Raw genomic sequence first — 26577 nt, forward strand, 5'->3', positions numbered from 1 at the left:
TGAATATATTTATAATTGAAGGAAAAAATAAAAGGAAACATTGATCTCAACCTAATTTTAAATTTCATTAATTTTGAGGGGAAAATGAGGAATCTCAAAGTAGGCATTGAGTATCAGTTACCAACTGGGTATTTGATATTTTTGTATATGATAATTGCAATTTGTTTTACTAAAATGTCAAAAGTATAATATTATCTCCGTATACAAATGATTGATGTTTTAGTTTATTCCTTTGTATAGAAAATACTGATTTTATATATTAATTAATGCATTTTGCTTTAAAAATAAAACATTAATAAAGATCAAAATTTTATTGGTTGAATTTATTGAAAATGAGATGATACTTTAAACTAATTAAAAGTGAAATAAAAAATTAATTAAAAAGTATATTTACTTTTTGTAATGTGTAAAAATTTCAGAACATCAATTTATGTACACAGAGGGACTATGTTTCTTTTCTTTTTTTTTTTGTCTAACAACTTTAAATATCTAGTTGGGAAATGCCATTGTTTTGCAAAAAAATCAAAAATCTTTTGACAGGTAGGTTTTTAGCCTATATATAGTAGAACTGGGTGGAAAGAGAGGAAATCAGACACATAAACAAATAAGAACTTTTGTTTTACTATATTCCGAGAATGAATATCGCAGGTATTGTTCCAACGTTGTATGAAGCTATTGCTCCGACTTTCCATGGCGAGTGGATCAAGGTAACTAAATATTAATTTCATGATTTAACTTCTCACAAGTTCATATATAATTTTGTAGGAGAAATATATTATGTAGATTAAAATTGGCTAGTGATTACTAGCTATGCATAGCCCTAACCAACACTACATAATATTATTCACTGTTCTCGAAAAGTTCATAAAATAAGCCAATACATCATGATGGCTTTCGTTTTGTGTTACTAATCACGTACGAGATATCAAATGTTAATTGATTATTTGGGTTGAAATTTATTGTGGTGACGAGATGTTATATTGAGTATCAGGTAGAGCAAAAAGGAAAGGGACCAGGACCGAGAAGTTCGCACGCCATAGCCGTGGTAGGAGACAAGTTATACTCATTTGGTGGCGAATTCACATCCAATGTCCCCGTCGACAAAGACCTTTACGTCTTTGACCTCAACACCCACACTTGGTCAATCGCTCCGGCCACCGGAGACATTCCAACACTCGGTTGCTTAGGCGTCGCCATGGTGGCCGTTGGATCCACACTCTACGTCTTCGGAGGCCGTGATGCGTCCCGAAAGTACAACGGGTTTTACTCGTACGACACTGTGAAAAACGAGTGGAAACTTGTGACTCGGGTTGAGGAAGGACCCGAGGCTCGTAGCTTCCACTCCATGGCTTCGGATGCAGCGAACGTGTACTTGTTTGGTGGGGTGAGCAAAACCGTGAGGCTCAAGACGCTAAACGCGTTTAACGTTTCTGATGAGAAATGGGTCCAGCTTCCGACACCGGGTGATTCTTGTAAAGAAAGAGGAGGAGCTGGTCTAGTTGTGGTTCAAGGGAAGGTATTATTAATTAATGATTAAAATCCAACATTTCTAGTTAGATTAACTAATAGATTAATATATAAAGAATTAGCAGCATATCACCGATTTTGATTTTTTGAGTTAGAAGTTCATAATAAACCCGAATTAAACAGGTATGGGTGTTTTACGGATTCTACGGAGACGAGTGTGATGATGTCCATTGCTTCGACGTGGATCGAAACGTGTGGACTAAAGTCGAGACTACTGGGGAGAAGCCTTCACCAAGGAGCGTTTTCGCGATTGCGGCTGTTGGGAAACATGTCATTGTAGTTGGAGGGGAGATCGAGATGGACCCTCAGGCCCATGTTGGTCCTGGGAAGTTGTGTGGCAAAGGTTTCGTGTTGGACACGGAAACGCTGGTGTGGAAGAACCTGGAAGATGGTGGAGGGGAGGCACCGACTGAACCGCGTGGCTGGTGTGCATCGACGGCTGCGACGGTAAATGGAAAGAAAGGGATGCTGATGTTTGGTGGGAAGGCTCAGACCAACAACCGCTTTGATGATCTTTACTTCTACGCGGTGAAAGAGCTTAACCCTCTCATCAATGTTCGTGTTGGACTTGGATTATTTTAATCTCATAAGGAGATTTGTCAGAGACTGAGAGTTGGTGTAAAATACCTAAAAATAATGGGTCTCTGCTTGTGGTTTGAAGTCTGGTGTGATCAAAACATCAAAGTCTGTTTTTGTTTTTGTTTGTTTTAAGTATTTAATAATGTGTGACTCTGCTTGTGGTTTGAAGTATTCTGTAACTGAAACGTCAAAGTCTGTATGTGATGAATAATGCGTGTCTCTGCTTGTGGTTGGAAATATATATTGTGATTGTGAATCATCAAAGCCTCTCTTTTTAATATTTACCTCCATTTCCTTTCCCTCAATGCTGTATAATTTGAGAACTTTACAAGTTAAATACTTTAGAGGTGATGTTCTACACTTTGACATACTTTAAATTGGAAGTGTATTTTGTTCAGCAAAATTGGAGTAAAATGTCTATTGTAACTTTCATTTAATCATGTTTCCGTGGTTAGAGAAAATATGGTCATGAAACCGATTTTAAATTATGAACTATCCATAACCACTTCCTTGACCATCACCACAAGAGAATTAGAATTAGCTTATCATTTATTTTTCGTTTGCCCCTTTAAATTTAAAGTGGGTGTCGTACATTGGAGCCTATATAGCTCACCAAAGTGAATTACCCACCACGCTCTGGCTGCTGGTTAACTAGACTAAAATTTAACATCAAATATTAGGCCTATCAATTTTTTTTTTTTTTAAATACTTATATTAAAATCATCCCGTAAAACGGGCAATCAGTTCGGTTACAAGTTCCATCAGAACAAAAGCTCCCAATTCAATGTATTGGGTAATCAGAAAACTATACTTGAAATCAATTCATGTTTAAATCACCTTTTAAATTATGAAATTACGACTATTTCATATTTTCAATAAAGTCTCAATCATAATTGACTATTGTAAACAAAAATACAAATGACAACATTAGTTCGAGTTTTTTTATATCCTTATATACTCGAATCTGAAACAAGAGTAACATACTCCCTCCGTTTCAAATTATATGTCGTTTTGGAACAAAATTTTTCGTTTCAAAATAAGTGTCGTTTTATGATTTCAATGCAAAATTTATTGACTTTTTAATCTAATCTATTTTTCTATTGGTTGAAATCTAATTAGGTGTATTGGTAATGATGTTTTTATCTAGTAAATATACAAAATTAAATTTTTATTAATCTGTGTGCCGAAGTCTAGAACGACAAATAAATTGAAACGGAGGGAGTATTAGTTAAACAAAATGATAACAGTCTTCAATATTGGTTATTTGTTTGCCATATATATATACATATATATATATATATATATATATATACAAGATCAATACCAAAATCAGATTACGTTGTAGACAACATAAGTTAACCTCTCTATGCATATATTAGCTAGCCGACTCAATAAGAAAAAAAGGAATGCTGAGTTCTGACGGTCTTTGAAGTTAAGCATTCGTGTGATAGGTGCCCATACTATTTATGGTTATGTCTTTATACAAAAGAGTCAAAACCATTAAAAAAAATGAAAAGAAAAGATTCGTTATTCACCTTCTAAGATAAAAAGATAACTCATCCAAACATAAACTTACCTTGCAAGCAAAGTATTATTACCTTCATCTATTATTTCTCATACATAATCTTATCTTCACCGGGATCGTTGTTGTGATAATGTTTTTAATGATCAGAAGATTCTAAAATTACACTCAAGACAAATTTACGTAGCTTGCTTAATGCTTATAGCAATTATTTGTCAACAAACTATATCAAAATTATCAAACTTCGATAGTGATCTAACTTTTATTCTTTTGATAACCGATAATGATACAACTAAAGAAGAGCGATGGATAATGTTGAAGATACAATCCATTAGTAGTAAACTGGTTACGTGAGGTCTCAACTAGTGATAGCAAAGACTTGATCAAATCGTCACATTGGCCTAACGAAGCTAACCAAATTGTACACATCAATAAATATCAAGAGAAATTGTACACATTAATTATACGGATCATTTCCTAAGATTCGAAAGGAATATTTAGGTTTTATGTCAAAAATTCAAAGTGACCAACCAATCTTACTTTCCCCCTCACAGTTTTAAAATAATTAGTTTTGGATCCATGCAGTGATTTCTAATATACTGACATCATATCATATCACCTCAAGTTGTAGGCTACAACCCTCAATAATATGCCAACCTGTTTAACAAGTTCATTTATGCGTTATATAATTGAGAAAGTGGACATTTGAGACATTGGAAAAAGCTTATAATTAAAGTATACCATTCTCAAGACTAAAGTTGTAAAACGTGGTATAATTAAAGATTTCGATGTAATAGTTCAACATTAATTCTCTTGTGCAGGCCAACAAACCTTGAAAAACTACAGAAATCAACTTTGGATTTGGTTTTTAAAAAAATCGTGATTTTTATTTTGTACATGTCTTCAGTTGAAGATTCGGATGCTAACAAGCTACAACATTGATCTCCCTAAATTGGAGATCTTCTCTAATATCAACCCCAATACTTTCTACAATTCACAACCAAATGACCCCAAATCAACTTACAATTCCTTCAAATATAATAATCCTAATGTGACCCACTAATCATTGTTCCTTCACAACTCACCCTCACCGTGATCCAACCCCCACCTTCCATATCCCATCTGGGCCCATCCAACCCACCAACACATCTCAGCCGTCCGATCCTCTCCGAATAACAAGCCCACAAGTTTAAACGGTCAAGATTTCTTGACTCATCTTGCAATTCCTCTGTTTCTTCTTCTTCTTCTTCTTCTACTACTTCCTCCTCCACTGATCGCCAAAACGTTTGATCTGTCACACTTGTCGGTGAGCTCGAAACCAAACCGGAACCCAAACCGGTTCAATGTCCGGTTTAGTTATCAGAAACGGATGGTTTAGGAGTTGTGTTGCCGTCCATCTCCCTTTCGCTTCTCTCTTAAAACACTTCTCCAAGAAATCCTTTGCTTCTTCCGTAAGCAAACAAGGAAGCTCCGGAGCCTCACCCGAGTATCCAACCCGGTAAAGAACCGAAACCGGATCATCTCCCGCCTCCGTCCACGGCGGAGAGCCCGTAGCCATCTCAATAACAGTACACCCGACCGCCCATATATCACTCTCACTCCCCTGTTTCTCCCCACGCGCCACCTCCGGAGCCATAAACGCCGGCGTACCCGTCACAGCCTCCGAGCCCACCCGTTTCGCACACCCGAAATCCGCTATCTTGGCCTCACCCTTCTCCGCGACAACCACGTTGCTCCCCTTCACATCGCAATGCGCTATCCCCTTCGAGTGAATATACTCCAGTCCCAATAGTATCTCGCGCGTGTACTTCACGATCCTAGCTTCCTCGAGTTGGCCTCCGTTTTTCGCCGCCGCGTCGGTCAACGTTCCGTACGGCGCGTACTCCATCAAAAGGTTATACGTGACGACGCCGTTTGACTCCATCTTGGTTTCTGATCCTCTGTACCCGATCACGTAAGGAGAGTTCAACGAGGAGAGGATCTTGGCTTCTCTTTGCAAGAACCCTGACCGGTGAAGCTCGTAGGATTTGACGGCGAGGGTTTCGTTTGAATTGTGACACATGGCAGCGCAGACGGTGGCTGTGGAGCCTCGGCCTAGGATTCTTCCTCTAGTCCATTCCATTAGGACAAGACCAGAGAAAGAAACTTATATGAGTAATGAAAAAAAACAAATGTTTTGTTATATCTTTGTCTAGTTTTGCTTCTTACACTCTGCTACAATGCAACAGAAGGTTTATATAAGGATGGATTAGATAGTGTATACTTTTGGTAACATCGAGTTTTTCTACCAGCTTGTGAATATAATAACACGTAAATATGTTCTTGTGTGTACACGTGAATTTCTTTTTAATGTTGATAACCAAATGAAAACCTGTTTCGATTTGATATAATCATTTATTATTTTCTAAAAAAATTCCAAAAATAAAGAAAATGTGAAGTATCAAGAGTACAAAAAAGTGGTCTTTGAGAAACGGGACTGAAATATCAATTGGCATGTGACGTGGCAGTGGAACGTATCTAACGTAAGTTCGTTGAGTCTTGTGACGTGCCACTTCTTTAGTTTTGGCGAGTCTGTACTCTTCAGATTACATTCTCTAGAAAAAAATGACGCGTCGACATCTCTGTGGTCAGAAAACTTTTAGTTCTTGCTCCGACCGTAGTTCCGTATATCTCTGGAGCTACGTGTCAGAAGAGTTTTGATACTACGTGGTGTTTACAATTGGCGTAATGTTTATTAGAATATTTAAGAAATAATTATTATTTATTTATTTATTGATTTGTGGTTTCTTATGAGTTTGGTTGTATAGGAAAATAAAATTAGTGGAAATGAGAAGTTGGGCACTTTGGTAGATTTTGATCGATCATCTGCACACTTGGACCTTCGTTGTTACACTTCGTGATCGCATATATATTTAATGCATATATAGTTTCTTCAGATAATTAAATAAACTTTAGATGGCAAAAAAAAATAGTTTCTTCAGATTTTTGCCAGATTTGTTTGGTATTTTATTATTTTATAAATTATAAGTCTTGTCTGACAGCGTTTTAAATCTGTTGTCTATTAATTTTATACTTTATCTGGTCTGTTGTCTTGTTCGTTTATGATATTTATTGTTATTTTTTAGCAAAGTGCAAAAACTATTTTCAAAGTTTAAATATGCCTTCATGAAGAACCAAAAAAAGTCTTCATGCCTAAAAGGTACATACATTATCAATGGTATATATATAAGACTTTCTGAACCTTCGGAGACTTTTTTTTTTTGCTAGTTGTGTAATATATAACTTTATATCCTAAGAAAATCACTTCAAGGATTTTGGATATCATTTGTTCCACCGGAGGCCAAGACTATAATATTTAACGAGATATTTGTTTTCTAATTTAGTCAACTTGTTATCGGATAGATGATTGACGTTCGTTAAACAAATATTCTGACAAGAATACCAAATAACAATAGAATAGATTAAGAAGCTTCGTTGATAAATCGTTTAACCCTTGGAAAGAAAATAAACGACATTGAGCGGTGGGTTTAACCACCATTATCGGTTGAGATTCAAGAAATAAATAATCACTTTCAAATATGATTAGGTATGTTTTATGGTTCTAACTTGCAACTTACATTCAAATTAAAGTTAAGGTCATAGAAAGCACTACGACTAATTAGGATAATGATGATTTTTCTTTCTTCATCTTTCTTTCGTTATTTGCACTCCAGGTAGCTAATTTTCAATTTACATATTGATTTTTAAAAAACTTTATTAATGACTAAAGTTTTGGAATGCCATACATATATAAATATTATAAAATTGAAATGAAAAATGGTACAAAACGCTATAACAGAGTTGCATGTCAAAACTTGTAAAATGAAGATTATCTTTATATATATAAAACATATTTTAAATCTAGTTGTAAACGCATTTCGGCCGAGATATGTGATATGTAAGACATCGACCTTAGATATTACAGGATCAAAAGTTACATACTTTATAAATGGCTCTCAATATAACTTTTTCGGTGAGTAACTAAGATTTCAAACATTGTTCTTCTAGTTGGCCTGTGCATGGATCAACTCGGCGTAAGCAACTTGGGTATATTGTTAGGCATATGCTATAGTTTTTCAGAACGATTTTATAGGTTAATTATTCGCGCTTATATTTTAATTTTTCAAATAACACGTATATTCTGTACGTTCCTACCATATATATATACAAATCATATGAAGACGCATATTTTTGTAGCTAAATTGAATACGGAAATTTGTAAGAAACTAATGCGTGTATGTAACACATGGCATGAGAACAAAGAGGAATGTAAAAGGGCGAGAACGCCTGCTTCAAGCAACAACCTACTCAATTTTAATAGTAGACATCTCACTAGAAAGATATACCAAAAAGGTGGAAAGGAAAAAAAACCATTAAACGAAACAAATATTTCAGAAAAATAAAAGGAAGCAATTATACCTACGACTTCTGATGGTTTAACGCCAAGAACCATTCATACAGACTATGGGTTTATAATTTAAGAGAAAAATATATAAAATTTTAAATCCTTTTAATTTTATTTTAGTTCTCTAATCCAGTATTATGATTCATCAAGCAAGGTTTTATTTAAAACTTGTCTCCACCACAGAAAGAAGTTTATTAATAAAAGTTAAAGAGAAGACTGTAATGTGTGAGAAAAGCAATTTAGAGCTCTTTCCTTGCTTCAAAATATAAACTCTAGACTAGATCTTGACCCGTGCGACCGCACGGGTATTAATTTTCAGTTTTAGTTTTTTTTTATACTAAATAATATATTTATAATATTTAATCGTTTTATATTGACTAAGTTAGGGTTGGGTATTTGGATATCCACTCGAATTCGGTTAAAATCTATTCGGATTTGAGTTTTTTGAGTTTAAAGATTCTACCTTTATTCGGGTATTTATAAACTTTGGTTCCGGTTTGATTCAGATCTTTGCGGGTTTGATAACCCGTTTAAACTATTTCTGAATTTTCAAAATTTATATATCTTTAAATTTCCCTAAATCTAAAAATAAAAATAATATAACATGTAAATTTGAGTAATGTAAGCCAAAGTACCTAAATTAAAAATTAAAATAGGTTTAACTTGAATATTTGGATGAAGAATAAATATATATATTTTAAATATTTTTGGAGTTTTGATTATTGTTTATCTACTTTAAATGTTTACTTTTGATTATTTTTTATATTTCAAATATTTTAACCAACTTAAAATAGCTTATATCTTGGATATTAATTCGAAAAATACCTAACATATTGAAGTATATAAATATGATTTAAATACATTTGAATATCCGAAATATTTCGTTCGGATGAAGTTTGGTTATGGTTCTCTAGATACCAAAATGGTAAATCCGTTTGGATATTATCTAGTTTCGGTTCAAATATGCTAATACTTTTTCGTTCAAATTTTTTAAATGAAGAGTTGATATTATAATTTTCAGAATCGTTTGTCTAATAAAATGTATTTTTTTTGAATTTGACATTGATTTAATGGAGAAGTTAGTGAAGTGTATTTAATTTAAATTTAATTTGGAAAACACATTAATTGAAGTGAAAAAGACAACATTAAAATAGGAAATATTATTTAATGTCAGTGGCATACCATTGTAAATAAAAGTGAAAACTAAGGGTATTTTATATGGGTACTTCTCTTTTAATAATATAGATATCGAGAGTAAGACACAAGGAACTTATATTCCCTTCTCTCTTTTATAGAAAAAGATTTTATTTGCTTTTCGGATTAGAATATTGGGATAGTGAATCTATTTCAGTCGATGTTCCATATATTTCAGTTTACTTTAATCGGTTGATGTTTTACAGATTTTATGTAACTCGTAAATTTGTATCGAGTCTGATTGGTTCAAACACAATACAGTGGCGGTTGCGCTTGCAAGTGCGGAAATTTATGTATGCGGGTGAATGTAGTTTCAAGCGTTATTAAGTATTTTGTATAACTGATATAATATTTAAAAATTATTATGTTTGCGGTATATTTGTGACTAATTGATTATAAAATATTGTAGTAATTTAATAATAAATTATCCATATTAATATATTATAACATTATAAAGTTATAAAATATATTATTGTGATAAAATAGAATAGAAGTAATTTTTAAGAGGTTCGAACCGATTAAAAATGGTTTGTAAAAATCAGTACCAATCTTTAAAAAAATGTGTTTACAGATGGTAAGCGGGTGGTAACAAGAAAACCGGTTAAACCTTAAGTGCAAACGATTTGCTTACATTAGAGCATCAGTATCCCTAGGGACTCCACAAGTCCCTAAATCTCTCTTCTTTTTTTTTTTTTTTTTTCTGGTCATGGTAATCTAAGGGACATTTTTATTTGTCCCTTATATAAGGGATTTTCTCCATTATTCTTCTTGGTCCGCTCCCCTTTCTCTTTAAAGAATGTCTTAAAGGCCTAGGGATATTGATGCTCTTACACACTAGTCCCGGGACAATACTTCATTCAGAAAATATTTAATTTATTTCTTATCCATAGAATAAGACATCCAGCCAATGACAGGCCAAAACACTCATCTCCAATGATTAGGAAAATCAATATTAGCCCAAGATATACGTGTACTCTCTTTAGGTGTCAATGTAGATTTTCTTTTGTCCAATCAATGTAGATATTGTTTTCATATTTTCATAAGTCTCTTTAAAAGCAGAAAGATCTTGAAATTCTGTTTTACAATGTTATGTTTTACTTAGGTTAATTAGTAATTTAGTATAGTAGAGATCCCTATCAGCATAATCATCCCACCCACTTACGACTGGATTCCCAAATTAAAACTTGAGGCTCATGGACCTCGTGGTTCTATCTAGATTTCTACGACGATCAAAGTTGATTTCCTTGATTCTACTGAGTATCAAAATCTCTTTTGGTAGGAGAGTTTCTACTTTTTTTTAATGGGTTTAGTTTCCACCCTTTAATCGGTTTAAATGTTCATCATGGTGAAACTTTTCTAGTTTTATAGTTCAAAAAAAAACTTTTTCTAGTTTTACGGTTTTCCTAGTTGTAATATGTGTTTGATCACTTTCACAAAAAAAAAATATATATATATATATATATATATATATAGATATATTTTTTGTTAAAGTGATCAAACATATATATATATATATATATATATATTATATGTCTGTGTGTGTGTGTCTGATCAATGGATCTAATACTCAAAATTTTCAGCATTTGAAAAGAAATAGGTTTTTTGTTGCCCTTTTTTTCTCAGTTGGCCATGAATCGCGTGGGTTCATTTAGCTCATGCACGTTTTATGCGTTCCTTCTAAAAATATATTAGTAGTCTTATAAGTATATCACAATTTTGTCTATTTATTGGATATTATTGTATCATTTGCTGGCATGGTATGTGATACAAAATATACTTGAGCAGTTGAGCAAACGTTTAACGTATTTTATATGCGGTGAGAAAATGTGAACAAAGATCTGGAGTGTTTAGCGCTTGAAGTCGTTAACCGACACTACACTTCAGTAATAAAATCAGAACAAGATCTAAATGGTCTGTAAATTCCCATATGATATCTAGTTTTAAAGTTTATTCAATATCTGGGTTCTCTGATTGGTAGGATGGTATGATCTTTTAAATAAATGAAGGAATAACATAAAAATATATTACTGGATAAGTTTTATAAAATAATGAAAATAATTATTATAAAACTATTAGTGTTAACATATATGTTTGACTGTCAATATTTTTCTACAAATTATTTTGATCATTCAATATATAAAATCATAACTTATCTCACAATTAATTATTTTCACTTGGTACCGTACAATATAAATTATTGAAATTTTTCATCGTAAAATATCCCACGCTTCAAAAGCGCGGGTCAAAATCTAGTTTCTTATAAATTGCATGATCTCCTTGATATTGAGATATGTAGTCATTTCGTTCTATAAAGATAGACTAGATTTTGACCCGCGCTTCGAAAGCGCGGGTATTATTTTTCACTTTTATGAAATATATTATTTGTTTGTAATTATTGAATTTATTTATTTTAATAAAAAATTTCTTTATAATAAATTCGACACATAGAGTGTCTCTGGTAAACTATGTATTTCTCTAGTTTTGTTTTATTCGCACTTCAATCAACATATTTATTTGGCTTGTTGTTAAAATAAATGATTATAGACTTTGATCTCTGCACCTCCGCAGATGTATATTTTTAAAAATATGATGATATTTGTTTTTCATGTAATTATTAGAGAACCGAATCGGATCCGAACCGAAGTATTTGTGTACCTGAATTTATCTAAAAATAGATTTATATACTTATATATTAATTATTTTTATATTTAACGTATATAAAACATCAAGAATGATACTTTTAAATTGGTTTAAAATACTTGAAAATATATATAGATAGTCAAAAACAAATATCTGAAATAGTTAAAGTATACTCAAATCACCAAAAATACTTAAAATAATTATTGATTTCGTATCCAAAATTTTAAATCAAACCAATTGATATGTTAAGCTTAGGTATTCTGACATATGTTATTTAAATTTATAGGTAATATATTACTTTATTTATAGATTTTGAGAAATTTTAAATATATAGTGATTTGAAACTTTAAAAATCATTTAAATAGGTTATCCAAACTCAAACCAAACCCGCAAAGATCCGAATCAAACTCAAACAAAAATTTAGAAACATCCTAATAGGAATGAAATCTTTGACCTCGAAAACCCGAAACGCAAACCGATCAGAACCAAACCCGTATGGATGTCTGAAAACCCATCCTTAGTCATTATTATATATCGTATAATTTCATCATATAATTAATCGTATCTTATATGTACCATCATATAAGTAATCATATAATTAAAAGTATTTAATACGTATCATCATATAAATAATTACATATATTATATTTTTAAAACTTAATATGAAATACAAAAATCATAATTTGGGTTGGTATTTCAAATTGGGCTTTGTATTGTATTTTTTTATATATATTGACAACATTCTTTTATAATGGACTTAATAACTTAAGCCCATTACTTTTTCTATTTAATACTACTATTTTTGTTTCCAAACAATTTTTTTTTTTAAAAGACTACAATCCATGTTTCCAAACACACCAAATATTTTTAATACTCTTATCCAAGTATCCAAACACACCGAAATTGTACTTCAGCTTTAATAAGATAGATGCTTTAGTGTTTCATACATAGGTCAACCCCATCATTTTCGCTTTCCTTGTTAATTTCATAGGAGTAGCTAAAATTAGTACATATTGTCCTATAAGTAAATGGTTTATTCAACTGATAAATGTTCAAATTCAACTCATGACCGAGTGCATAGTCACATATAAGCCCAACAGACTTAACAGTTTAACCATTTACACATTGGCCCAGTCTATACATTGGAGACCGAAACGAATATTTCATCTCGCCGTGCTGATGATATACAATCAACCAAACACATGGATTTCAGTTCAAATATATGAAAAGCTTCGAACATGTCCACACAAAACCCACAAGCAAACCACTTTATTTGACTCTGATACAAGTCCTAAGAGAGATCCTTATTTGAGATCGATCGGGGCATCACAAAAACGTTACAGGACGTACAAAGAACACAATCTGAGAGAAAGCATAATGCTTAATTAAGCCAAGTAATGTTTCATCCAGGAAGTGAAGCGAGACCAAGCAAGCTCCACCGCAGCTTCATCTTCGTCAGAAAGCCCCATGCTCTTCCTTCTGCTCACTCCTTCAGGACTCCTGTTCAAGAACGCGTGCCCGTTCCCCTCGTAAATATAAACCTCATGCGCCACTCCAGACGCTTTCAGCTTCTCTTCGAGACTCTTAGCTGCCTGCACAAGCAAAACGTTCTAAATAATCATCACACTCATAAAGAAACCTCAGCTAATTTTCAGACAACCCTTACCGTGACATCAGAGAAACCGACAAAGTTATCAAGCTCCCCAAAATGAGCCTGAACAGGCGCCTTGGCTTGCCCCACATCCGCAAGCTCCGAGGAAGGAGTACCGTAGAATCCAACAACAGCATCAACCTCCGGAACCAAAACAGAGCTAGCTATAGCCAACGCACCTCCCATACACATCCCAGTCACACCAACCTTCTTGGATCCATTAGCTTTAAGCCAGTTAACAGAAGCGCGAATGTCTTTGATAGCACCTTGCCAGTCGAGTCCGTCCATCAGATGCTGCGCCTCCGCAGTGTCAAGACCAACCTTTCCCCGATACAAACTACACACACGATGATAATTAAAAAAAAAAAACTGTTGTGAGAAGGAAGAGAGACTCAGTAATCGAGCAGATGGAAACTCACTCGGGGATGAGAGCTTTGAAACCGGTGTCGAGCTGTGAGATTTTGATGGCGTGGTTCTTGATCTCGAAGTCAACCCCCCACCATTCTTGAATCACGACGATCCCTGGTGCGTCTTCTTTTCCGACCACATACGCATCAAATGTCTGAACAACATATACCATATAAATGTTTTATATATATATATATATATATATATATATATATATATATATGTGTGTGTGTCGGATGCTATCAGAGAGAAGAGTAGAAGCTTACAGTGTCGTCTCTTTGGATTTGGATTTTCTTGAAAGCGGAATCGGCCATTGATGTGATTGATGATCTACAGAGGGACGAAGGAGAGGAGAAGAATCTGGAAAGATGAAGATGGAACTAGTGCTGCTAACATTATTTCTCGAAACTCTTTTTGTTTTGCGGCCTGTGGGATGGAGACACTAATGGGCCCAATATGATTTTATGGGCCTTTGGGTCCAGTTGAACATGAAGTCATTTTTTTCCTTGTATTTTTATGTCAAAATAAATCCTTGACGATAAATACGTTGATACTATCTGTGTATGGAATTGGATGGCCTAACCTACGGACTTGTCTCTTCTGTTTTGGATTTTGGACCACTGTATATCAGTTTTGTCTATTTTTCTCCCAATTATAAGGTGAAGTCCATATAAATACATAATTTTATCATTGTATGCGTTTTAACCATGACAACCTATTCGATTTCGTTTTAGGCCATTTTTCTTTTTGATTTTATGAAATGGACCCGAGAGGGCCGGTCCTGAGTTTTGCATTAGATAGTCGATGTGACGGCTCCACGCACCACCATCTTATACCACCAATATTACCTAATCTTCACACGAACAAATCCTCACGACGTGACGCCTCTTCTTGTTTTCTTTTGTCCACATCATTAATTAATACTGATTTGATTCGTCTGGTTGTTGCTGAATCATTCAACCATTGATCCTAGAACTAAAATATTTTTTTGATAAAAGAATTCTAGAACTAAAATCTATTTTTTCCTCAGAAAACATTATAAGAAAATCACATAACAACATATAAAATCACAAAATAAACATGTTTTAGATAGCAGAAAATACTAAATTACTTGCCAATAATAACTCTAAATAAAAAATACTTTAAATAAATATTTGTGATCTCAAACCCTAATCCTTTAACCTTACTTTTGTGGTTTTTATCATTATGTACTATTTTTATTATAAAAAAATGTTCTGATATATTTACCTTCAACCATTGTTTTTTTAATGAATGTTAAATTGTAATTAAAAAAAATGTACATCAAGTCTTACGAAGGTGTTTATAATGTGGAAGAAGTATAGACTAAAAGAAAAGAAAAAAAAAAGAAGCTAATCTTGTGTATCCTCTGGGACCAGACCACTCAAGCCTTCATCATACTTGTGATCTGTCTTCGAATGGTGGAAAGTAGGTTCCTGACTGTTTTGTCTATTGAATTATCAAAACAAGTAGGAAAATAATTTCTCAATCTATTAAGGAAAGATCGTGGTGCAGTTAGAAAAACCGTATAAGAAATAGTAATATATAATAGATGGTAATACAAGAAAAAACTTTTGCAAAGAAAAAGGTAATACAAGAAAAAACTTACAGTGGAAACGAAAGAAAAAGATTATCCCTAAATTATTGAACTTGGTTTATCCGACACTACATGTGTCGAAGGGCAAAGCCGCTAACCAATCCGGAAAAGTGAGAGTCCATCACGTATGTGTTTCAATTCCTAAATAGCCCATGATGGAACCATTGTTTGTAGTTAAACTTCGTTTTCTTACTAATAAATTTTCAAGATTCAATTGTTTTTTTCTTTTGTGTGACATAATAAAGAACCATTCATTACGTGACTTCATTTCCTTTCTGTGACGACTACTCATCCATTATTCAATCACCACAAAATCAAACGGAGTAAAAAGACAAAACTTTATCGTCATCCTAATCTGAATCTGACCACACAAAAAAAAGACCACAAAGATATACGCATCTTTCAGAAGTTCATAACTGTAAAATTATATATACTGTTTTATTTATGAATTGGTTGTTTATATGACATGACTCACAACACACAAAGGGTTCACTAAATCTCGATGGTGATAACGACTAATTTTGCTTTGCCCCATTTTCTGTTAATAGTTTTAACAAAAAAAAATCCACTCAAGTTAACCTGATTTTCTCATGCACCACTCTTTTTTTCTATTGTAAGTGCATAGGTAAGCTAGTATATATAACACTGAGTCAGAACACTTAACACATTATACATACAAGCATTCGTAGATGTAACGCACTATTTTACTCTAATCCTTTAGAAACATATCCAAAATACCGCAAGAATTTAAAGCTCATAAGAAAGCTCCTAACATGGCGGATTCAAGCTCTTCAACTCCTCCGCTTTGCGAAAGGATCTCTCACAAAAGAAATTTTCTAAGAGCTATGGATCTCGCGATTCTCGGGCTTCTCTTTTCTCTTCTATTATACCGGATTCGACATATGAGCCAAAACGACACCGCCTGGGTCGTGGCTTTCCTATGTGAATGTAGTTTCACTTTCATATGGCTGCTTATTACTTGCACAAAATGGAGTCCTGCTGAACATAAACCATATCTAGATAGACTTGACGAAAGGTACCGTATTACTTATATACGCAAACAATTATATATATTACAAGCATATAATCTTATTATATTTGTATATTGTTCTAGGCTTGTAATTAACTCCTACCATACTCTAATTTTTTTTTTTTTTTTTGTAAAAGAAGGAGAAGTCCTCTAATTTTGTTTTTGATCGTATAGCAAACATTTCCACAACAAAGGTTTAATGAAATGACCTAATAATCATTTATTTCAGGGTTCATGAGCTTTCATCAGTAGATATGTTTGTAACCACGGCGGATCCGGTTCGCGAGCCGCCGATTCTTGTTGTGAACACCGTGCTTTCGCTGTTAGCTGTGAATTATCCGGCGAATAAACTAGCATGTTATGTTTCAGACGATGGATGCTCACCTCTCACTTACTTCTCTCTCAAGGAGGCTTCTAAGTTCGCCAAGATTTGGGTTCCTTTCTGCAAGAAATACAACGTTAGGGTTAGAGCTCCTTTTAGATATTTCTTGAACCCACTGAAAGCAACAGAGGATCCGGAATTCAGTAAAGAGTGGGAAAAGACAAAGGTAATTAAAGAGCCATGCTATGTTTTTGTCTACTTTAACTTCTAGGGCTCCACAAATAAACTGAATCTGAAAATCCGAACCAAACCTGATCCGATAAAAATGAATCTAAAACAATTCGAATTCGACATAAATTTCTAATGAATCTTGTTTTATGGTATTTCTAGTTATGGGCATTATCCGATAGAATTTGAAATATTCAAAACCCCAAAAAGATCTTGTTGATCTTAATTCTTAATATGTATCCAAAATGCACTAAAATATATAAAACATCTACAACAATTATATATTATATGAAGGTTGGTAGTTCTATTATATGAAGGTTGGTAGTTGAAGGTAGTGGTAGAATCTTGAAATTTTTAGATTTTGGTTTGTTTTAATTGAATAATATTTTCATTTCATGAGAACTTGATTTTTGTTTTATGCTTTTATTTATTTAGTTTTCTTTCTATCTATAAATATGTTTATCTTTCATTTGATTTTGAATGCTCACTGTTGATGTTCATTTCTTATTTTTTTAATTCAATTTCACTTATATTTTGGTTATAAAATAAGTAAAAATAAGATATTTTAATACCGAAGAACCGATTTTACCTATGTTTTGTTTAGAAAGTAAGTACAATACTTTTAAACCGAAGAACCGATTGGGATCCAAACCCAAAAGTATATCGGTTTGTACTGATTCTTTGAAGACTTACTAACATCGACCAGAACCCAATATAACCTGAACCGGTCGAAATTCCATATAATCAGAATGAGGTTGATTTTGACAAACCCAAAAACCAAAACTAGACTGAACAAAACCAAAACCCGACTGGGACCCGAATGCTCATGCCTATTAACTTCTCATGTTTTCACATTTCTTGAAATTATATCTTTGTTGTTGTAACAATATAAAGAGGGAGTACGAGGAGTTAGTGCAGAATGTGCAAGACGCCACCGGAAATTCTTGTTGGTTGGATGCTGGCGATGATTTTGAAGCTTTCTCAAACACAAAACCAAGTGACCATTCAACTATAGTGAAGGTATTTCGACAAGTTATTAAGTTTAGAAAAGATCTAATTACATCTAATAATACTAGGTGTTTTACTGCACCATGTGCAGTAAAAGAATTTTAAAATATTTTTTAAAAGATAAATATAAATTATATTTATTTTTTATTAATATTATAAATTTTATTTTTTCTTATCAATATTTTAATATAAATTTGATTTAACTGAACATTAAAATTAAGATAAAATCAATTTTGTTTATTTTGAATTATATTTAAGAATGTGCATGTATATATCTAAAATTATAATCTTAGGTAGATTTTTCTATCTATTTATTTTAATTAAATATATTAAATAAATATGTAAAATTTCAGAATTGTCAAAAATTAAAATTAAACAATATTTATAAAATCTGTAAATATATATAAGAAACTAATAATTTTACGATTTATATTGATTTTATTATTTAATTTTATAATTTTCTAAAAATATGTATATATTTTTGAAATATTTTTAATTTAAATGATATTTCAAAATTTGAAATGCCATAATTGAATATATTTATTTTAATGATGATTTATGCGTTATTGCCATATTTTTAAAAAGTCCAAAAATATAAATCGATAATAAATATAATATATGAGTTATTATCATATTTTAAAATTTTATCAAAAATATAAATTAACATTATATATAATTGTCCATGTCATATTAATCTATAAGACATGTCATCAATTTTAGTAGCTATGTCACAATTATTAATCTAGGTGTTTTCATGCACCATGTGTAGTGATGAATTTTTTAAAGTTAAATTTTATATTTTAAAATGTAATTTATTAATATTATATATTTTATTATTTTGACTAATAATTAATATAAATATCATTAATTAAGCATAAAATTAAGAGAAAATATTATTTATTTCATTTGGTTAAATTATTATATCAACTTGTACAAAATTACTAAAAATCATATAAAATTGTATAGTTATCAAAATTTAAAACTAAATAATATTTATATAATTTTTAGATATCTAAAAGAAACTAATGATATTATGATTTATTTTTTTTAATTCAGAAAATTTAGAAAATTTTAGATAATAAAATTTTATTATTATAAAAGTAAAATTATATAATATTTCGAAATTCAAAATATCATATTTGAATATATTTATTTTAGTGATGATTTATGAGTTATTACCATATTCTACAAAGTTTACCAAAAATATAAATCAATATTAAATATAATATATGAGTTATTGTCATATTCTAAAAAGATTTCCAAAAATATATATTAGCATTATATTTAATTGTCCATGTCATATTTAACCATATGACATGTCATCAATCTTAATAGCCACGTCACAATTTTTTTGTGAAAACGATTGTAGAGAAGACATGTGGCAAATCACTTCTCAAATATAGACTAGGGGATTTACTGACATAGCAAAAGGTTAAAGTCAACTTGGACTAGACTTGATGATATATCTTTTGTGAACTGTTTTGTTTCTGGGTTGGACCAATGAATCTAGGAGGTTCCTTCCAATATAATGTATAGTTGACAAACATGACATGTAGCTGAAATTGTGGTTGGGTATTTAAAGGTGATATGGGAGAACGAGGAAGGTGTGGGAGACGAGAAAGAGGTCCCTCATTTTGTCTACATTTCAAGAGAGAAGAAACCTAATTGCCTCCATCATTACAAAGCTGGAGCCATGAACTTTTTGGTTTGTTAATTTTCTCACACATCTCTACTTTATATAAAATGTAATCAAGAGTACATAAGCTGTGTTGATTAGTCTGGTGAGGACATACAATTAATATTGGTTGTAGTTACTAATTAGATAGGCTATCATAAAGCACGGTACGCGGGAAAAAGACTATCATAAAGCATACATCAAATTTGGCTGCAATGTTGTACATTTGTAGATCTTTTAATATAACGGGGGTAATAAGTTAGTCGGGATTTGTTAAAAAAAAAGAGTATGATGATAAATAAGTTATGAGCGAGATGTACATAGATATTTCAAGTATTGTCAAGGAATGACATAAAAGTATATTCGAAGGTAGGTAAAATAGTAAAGGAGAAAATGCCATCTGCTTCCCTGATTGATATCACTTGATTAATGGGCCCAACTATTTAATTGATAATAGCAGGACAATGTTTCATGTGATATGACCATTGTACATTTTGTTGCATGTAGCATTCAATTTAACTGTTGAAATGAAAAGGTGAGTAACCATGCATTATAGATTTATGGGTAGCCTATATGTGTTAAGCATGCATGTTAAACTAAACAATCCTGGTAACTTTGCCTTTGAATATAATGTGATACATATCTTATGAATAGCAACCATGAATATTTTTCATGAAGTAATCCAGGACTTTGAAGACACATCATATACTGTAAGCGACATGTTGAACAACTATAAAAATCTGATGAAGGAGAGTATGATGAATTTGAACAGGTAAGAGTGTCAGGATTGATGACAAATGCACCGTATATGCTGAACGTAGACTGCGACATGTACGCGAATGAAGCAGATGTGGTGCGACAAGCAATGTGTATATTTCTTGGAGGATCTATGAATCAATACCATTGTGCTTTTGTTCAGTTCCCTCAAAATTTCTATGATTCTAGCATCGGTGAACTCGTCGTCTTACAATTAGTAAGGTTTCTTTTCCCTTATTTATATAATGATCCATTCAATTTATTTTTTTTAACTGGAAAGTAGTATGTGGGAGGAGGAATTGCGGGAATCCAAGGACCAGTGTATGCAGGATCGGGATGCTTCCACACTAGAAGAGTTATGTATGGTCTTTCTGTAGACGATTTAGACGATGATGGAAATCTTTCTTCACTTGCTACAAGTAAGTTTTTTATGAAATGAAATGAAGTGTTCAGAAAAAAGTAAGTACTATAAATTTATGAGAAATTTCTGATATATCACGTTCTGATAGATTTCTTCAAAACGTCGGTAAGAGATTTTTAGTAAAAATATCATCTAAAAGATTTCATACATATTAAAAGTACAGTGAAACCTCTATAATTAATAATGTTGGGACTAAACCAAAACTATATTTTTTTATTAATTTATTGAGATTATTAATTTATCGAGATACTAATTAAACTAAAAACTCTATTTGGGACTATGAAATTATATTAATTTATAGAGATATTAATCTATCGATTATTAATTTAAAGAGGTTATACTGTAACTTTCATGATTATCTTAGTTTTTTAGTCGAACTCTAATAGATATTCACTTTTATCCATGTTTTATCATTAATTTGACATACAATCCATATAATGATCGGTTATATTCCACCATTCCATTATATATCATATTCCAAATTATTCACGGCTCATAATCCATGTTGTTATCTCATTAAGGGAAGCTTTTGGCTGAAAGTTTAGAGAGAGATTTTGGGAAGTCTAAAGAGATGGTGAAATCGATAGTCGATGCGTTAAAAAGAAAAACAAATCCCCAAGACCCCTTCACAAACTCTATAGAAGCGGCTCAAAAAGTGGGGCATTGTCACTACGAATACCAAACCAGCTGGGGCAAAACCGTAATATTTTACATATTCTTCTCCTTTAAAAGAACCAATTAACGTATAAATTTAAACAATAATATTGCATGCAATAATAATGCGTTCATTTACTAAAAAATTGAAAAAATATTCTTTTTGTTACATAAAAATCGTCCAGGTCGGTTGGTTATACGATTCAACCACGGAAGATGCACACACAAGTATTGGAATCCATTCAAGAGGGTGGACTAGCTCATATGTATCTCCGGAGCCACCTGCCTTTCTTGGGTGCATTCCGCCGGGAGGACCCGAGGCAATGCTTCAACAGCGGCGATGGGCGACGGGTTTGCTTGAAATCCTTTTTACCAAACAAAACCCATTGATCGGATTTTTTTGCAAGAAAATCAGATTCCGACAAAGCTTGGCTTATCTTTATCTTTTCACATGGGGTCTGAGGTCAATTCCTGAGCTCTTTTACTGTCTCTTGCCTGCTTATTGTGTACTCCACAGTTCTCCCTTATTTCCCAAGGTGAATCTTTTTATCTCTATATGTATGTGTTGCTTTTAATTAAACTATACTAAATTGTCTTATATATTTGTTTGTGGCTGTAGGGAGTTTGTTTAGGTATAGTCGTCGCACTTGTGGGGATGCATTGCCTCTATACTTTGTGGGAGTTTACGAGTCTTGGGTTTTCCGTACATTCATGGTATGCCTCCCAATCGTTTTCGAGGATAAAAACAACTGGTAGTTGGCTATTGAGCATCCATGATATCATACTTAAGCTTCTTGGAGTTTCCAATACTGTCTTTATAGTCAGTAAAAAGACTATTTCCAAGACAAGGCTAGAGTCCGGGGATACACCATTTCAAAAAGAAGAAGATGGTCCAAACCCAGATTCAGATAAATTTGAATTTGATGGTTCACTTTATTTCTTGCCCGGCACATTCATTTTATTGGTGAACTTAACCGCTATAGCCGGTTTTTCATTGGGGCTACAACGGTCGACGCATAGCTATGGAGGAAGTGGTTCGAGTTCGATAGAGGCTTGTGGATGTATTTTGGTGGTTGTGTTGTTCCTTCCATTTCTAACTGGTTTGTTTGAGAAGGGAAAATATGGTATCCCATTGTCTACGCTTTTTAAAGCTGCCTTTTTAGCAGTTTTATTTGTTGTTTTCTCTGTAAGAAACTAGTATATTGATATGGGTTTGCCAGGGGAAGTATTATAAGTTTATCATGACAATAAATTCTATTTATGAAATTAATCATTAATTTCTTATTAATTGTATAGTATAAATTCTATAAATTAATATCTAATAAATTAATAAACATAATAATTAATAAAAAAACTTGGTATTGAATTAGGTCGGTTCAAAATATAACACAAATCAATAAATAAAAAATATTTTTTAAATATGTAAATTTTTATGTTCATTAAAATTATAAACTATTATATAAATACAAACAAACCATTATAAAGTTTGGTTTATATTAACAATAAAAATTATCTGTATATCTGTTAATAATTCAATATATTTTGATTATATTATGTAATATTAGACCTAAAACTATATTTAATTCGCATGAGCAATATTTTATATAACATATTAGTATAATAAAACCAAAATGAAAGTCGAGTTAAAGATTTATCTACTGCAAATCAACTATTTTGTTATTTTAAAACTATATTTTAATATATAAAATATAATTTGTTGTATCTTAATAAAATATCACAATATTAAAATTATTAATTTATAGTTTTTTTACTTTATATATACGCCTTTTTGTCAGCTGGAGTCTAAGAGCAAAATGATTTCCCAAACTAACTACATTAAAAAATCTACAAATTAATAACCCTATTTTAATTGATAAATACAATATATTAGTATTTTTTTTTATCTCGAATAGAGTCGATTGGAAATGTAACAAGATTTGATAAGATAATATGATAATAAAATTTAATTTTTATATAAAGAAATAATCCCATTAATATCATGAATTCATAGTTATTTTATTATATATATATATATATATATAATAAGTAAGAAAATACTTTATTATACTATCTTCAAAGTGGGATTACTCTCTAATTTTTGTTATTACTTCATTACATGTTAAGGTTATTTGTAGAGCTGTAATTAAAAAAAAAATCTAAAAACTAGAATGCATATTTTTAATATATAAAATTAAATAAATTAATAAGGAAGAGAGATAAAAACCAAATTTATAAAGCTTATAACCGATATATAATTTTTTAAAAACATATATTATGGTTATTTTAAATCAAAATAATTAAAATATATATCTAAAAGAACTTTTTCGCCAATAACTCTACTAAATTAATAAAATACCACTGGTCCAACATTATTAGTTATATAGTTTTTACTTTACAGTAAAACAATATAAAACGTTGAACTGCAAAAAATGTTATTTTTACAAACACAAAAGTACCACAATCCTAATATTAGTAATTTATAGTATTTTTACAGTAATGTGAAACCATTTAAAGCACTGAACTAAAAAATAAAGAAGTTATTATGACAAAGATCGAGGTACATAGAATTTGAAATATACTCCATCCGTGTCATTTTAATTATTGTTTTAGATTTATCCATACAGTTTAAGAAAACATTTATTTGTATATTTTCTAAATAAATATAATTAAATATACATCTAACCATATTTCAGCAAATATAAAAAATATACTGAGAATATAAAAATCATATAATATATAAGTTAATAAATTTTGCATTGAAATTCTATAAACACTAGAAACAAAAAAAATTATTTTACAACGACAATAAAAATGAAACGGATGGAGTAATTGTAAACCTAGGATCCAAACTATATAAAATTATCAATTTAGAAAATATACTTACATGCTATTCGGTAAAATCTTGTATCTGGTAAAGCAATGTCAAATTAAGTGTTTTCTTTCTTTTATATATATATATATATATATATATATATATTTCAATTAAAAGGCCATTTTAGCAAATGACCAAAGAAAAGAAATTGATCATTTCAATAAACCATATTGATTTGATATCAAATTAAAATAAACGTGATTATAGTTTATTTTGTTTCATTATAGTTACATATACATAACATTTTTATCTCCATTTCAGCACTTTCATGCGAGTTAAAGAGTATTTTGACGGTTAAACGCATGATCAATCTAGATGTTTGAAGAACTTACGATTCATACACCTACATATGGTACGAGAGCGTGATTATGAAGATACAATTTAATTAAGAATAATAGTTGTACGAAATAAGTAACTGCAATTGTTAAAGCTGATTATTAGGGGTTATAAATCTGTTTATGTGTTAATTTTTGTAGAAATGTATAACTTGTGCAACTGTGAATTATAATTTTTTATATAAATGAATATTCATCAATGTTTTTTATATAAATGAATAAAAAAAATTGAATTTGTTCATCATGATATTCATTAATGTTTTCTTTGCATAATTGATATTTTTATAGTGTTGTGATGTGGAAATAGATGGACCAAGGTTTACAACTTCATAATTGATTTGGACCCTTAAAGAAATTGTAAGTGCATTATCTATGAGCTATTTTCAGCATTGTATTTTTGATACATACTAATTTAACGGTTTTGATACTATGAATGAACATGATCACCTGAAAGTGAAAAACAGTGAGATATGCAGAAAATCTGTAAAGAAATAGAGACTTGTAGATATCTCTAATATGTAATCTCTTTCAATAATAGATTATAACATCTTTCTATTATTTTTATTAAAATAACATATTATCATAAATCAATATGTCTTTATCTAATTTCATATAAATATATATATAATCTATAAATTATTGTACACATAAGAAGTGACCATACAATTCCTATAGAATATAAATACATATAATCTATAAAGTATATGAGTGATTTCTGACTTTCTAAATTATATCAGTGTCTGTATACATGGCTGTGTTATCCACCTAGTTATCAATAAATGATATCCGCTTTGTAAAAAGTTTACAGATCTATTGATTACTCTGCTGAAATCTGAAACTTATTTGAATTTTTTACACTGTATGACATTTTCCCACTTTGCAATTACATTTCAAAGCACATTTGCTTTTGACACACTTTCTTTTTATGATTTATCTTTTCTATTCTTTCATTATCTTTTTTTTTTGTTTCTCTTTCTTGTTTGGAAGAGGAGATGATGAGAAAAAGATATATGAAATTGTCTGATCTTCTAAAATTTTTAAAGTGATTCTCGTTTTTCTTTTGTTGATTTCTTAGTATTGTTATAGTTTTCAAAATTTAGATCTGTAAGGTTACGATTTCAAAACCCAGATCTACAAAAGATGTGGACATATTACGTGTGGATGGAGGTTGCGTGAATAGGTGGTGTGTGGATAACTGGAACGTGGATGGGTTATGTGTGGATGGTTGAATAGATCTCTAGAGACTAGTGGATGACTTCTGATGATACAATAAACATAAACAATAAATTCATGTAATTGATGAAATCTAATCTTCATTTTCTTTTAAATTATGTCCATATTTTCTTTGTCTACAATTCATTCATTTATATATTTTTTGTGGATGGCTTGTCCATTTTATACCATCCACAGTATTTTAATTATAAAAAAAATTTATATGTTTTTATATTTAAATTTCTAAAGTATATATAAATGGATGTCAAAATGTAGAGGATAAAAATTTAAAATTTATGACATGAAATTTATCTCTTTATATTTATTAATATTTGAGATAAAAACAAGTAAGAAAATGAGTTGAATTAATAACAAAACCATCAAAGCTCTCAAGAGTATTTTTGTCCAAACAAATAGTAAATACCAAAAAAAAGTGTCTCAAATGTTGAATGTAAACTCAAAATGTGGTTCATGGTGTAAACAA

The 26577-nt window shown here is 31.1% G+C and overlaps 4 protein-coding genes across 5 annotated transcripts; 2 read left to right on the forward strand and 2 right to left on the reverse strand.

Annotated features, from left to right (window-relative positions):
* The first annotated feature begins 555 nt into the window (after positions 1 to 555).
* On the forward strand, positions 556 to 2394 carry LOC108849777 (nitrile-specifier protein 2). The gene is made up of 3 exons (XM_018623379.2): positions 556 to 707; positions 992 to 1516; positions 1651 to 2394. The coding sequence occupies exons 1-3, from the start codon at positions 636 to 638 to the stop codon at positions 2107 to 2109; spliced, it is 1056 nt and encodes a 351-aa protein (XP_018478881.1). The 5' UTR covers positions 556 to 635; the 3' UTR covers positions 2110 to 2394.
* A 2059-nt stretch (positions 2395 to 4453) lies between these two features.
* Positions 4454 to 5996, reverse strand: LOC108851842 (mitogen-activated protein kinase kinase kinase 17-like). Its single transcript, XM_018625311.2, is given in 2 exon segments — positions 4454 to 4952; positions 4955 to 5996. Coding segments are annotated over 2 exon segments (1074 nt in total). The 5' UTR covers positions 5751 to 5996; the 3' UTR covers positions 4454 to 4674.
* Positions 5997 to 13096: 7100 nt separating this feature from the next.
* Positions 13097 to 14381, reverse strand: LOC108849178 (uncharacterized). Its single transcript, XM_018622695.2, has 4 exons — positions 14232 to 14381; positions 13977 to 14119; positions 13573 to 13894; positions 13097 to 13498 (listed from the first exon to the last, which is right to left on the reverse strand). The coding sequence occupies exons 1-4, from the start codon at positions 14277 to 14279 to the stop codon at positions 13292 to 13294; spliced, it is 720 nt and encodes a 239-aa protein (XP_018478197.1). The 5' UTR covers positions 14280 to 14381; the 3' UTR covers positions 13097 to 13291.
* A 1861-nt stretch (positions 14382 to 16242) lies between these two features.
* Positions 16243 to 22962, forward strand: LOC108854011 (cellulose synthase-like protein B3). Of its 2 annotated transcripts, none has more exons than XM_018627497.2 (9): positions 16243 to 16616; positions 16840 to 17158; positions 18055 to 18180; positions 19751 to 19873; positions 20616 to 20816; positions 20883 to 21018; positions 21542 to 21720; positions 21860 to 22055; positions 22138 to 22214. In XM_018627497.2, the coding sequence occupies exons 1-9, from the start codon at positions 16354 to 16356 to the stop codon at positions 22212 to 22214; spliced, it is 1620 nt and encodes a 539-aa protein (XP_018482999.1). In that variant the 5' UTR covers positions 16243 to 16353. The 2 variants fall into 2 exon arrangements, with proteins under 2 accessions (XP_018482999.1, XP_018482998.1); XM_018627496.2 differs by adding an exon at positions 22294 to 22962 and having other exon boundaries at positions 16246 to 16616; positions 21860 to 22210.
* Positions 22963 to 26577: the final 3615 nt, after the last annotated feature.

The sequence above is a fragment of the Raphanus sativus genome, chromosome 4, assembly GCF_000801105.2.
Source record: "Raphanus sativus cultivar WK10039 chromosome 4, ASM80110v3, whole genome shotgun sequence".
NCBI classification, from domain to species: Eukaryota; Viridiplantae; Streptophyta; class Magnoliopsida; order Brassicales; family Brassicaceae; genus Raphanus; species Raphanus sativus.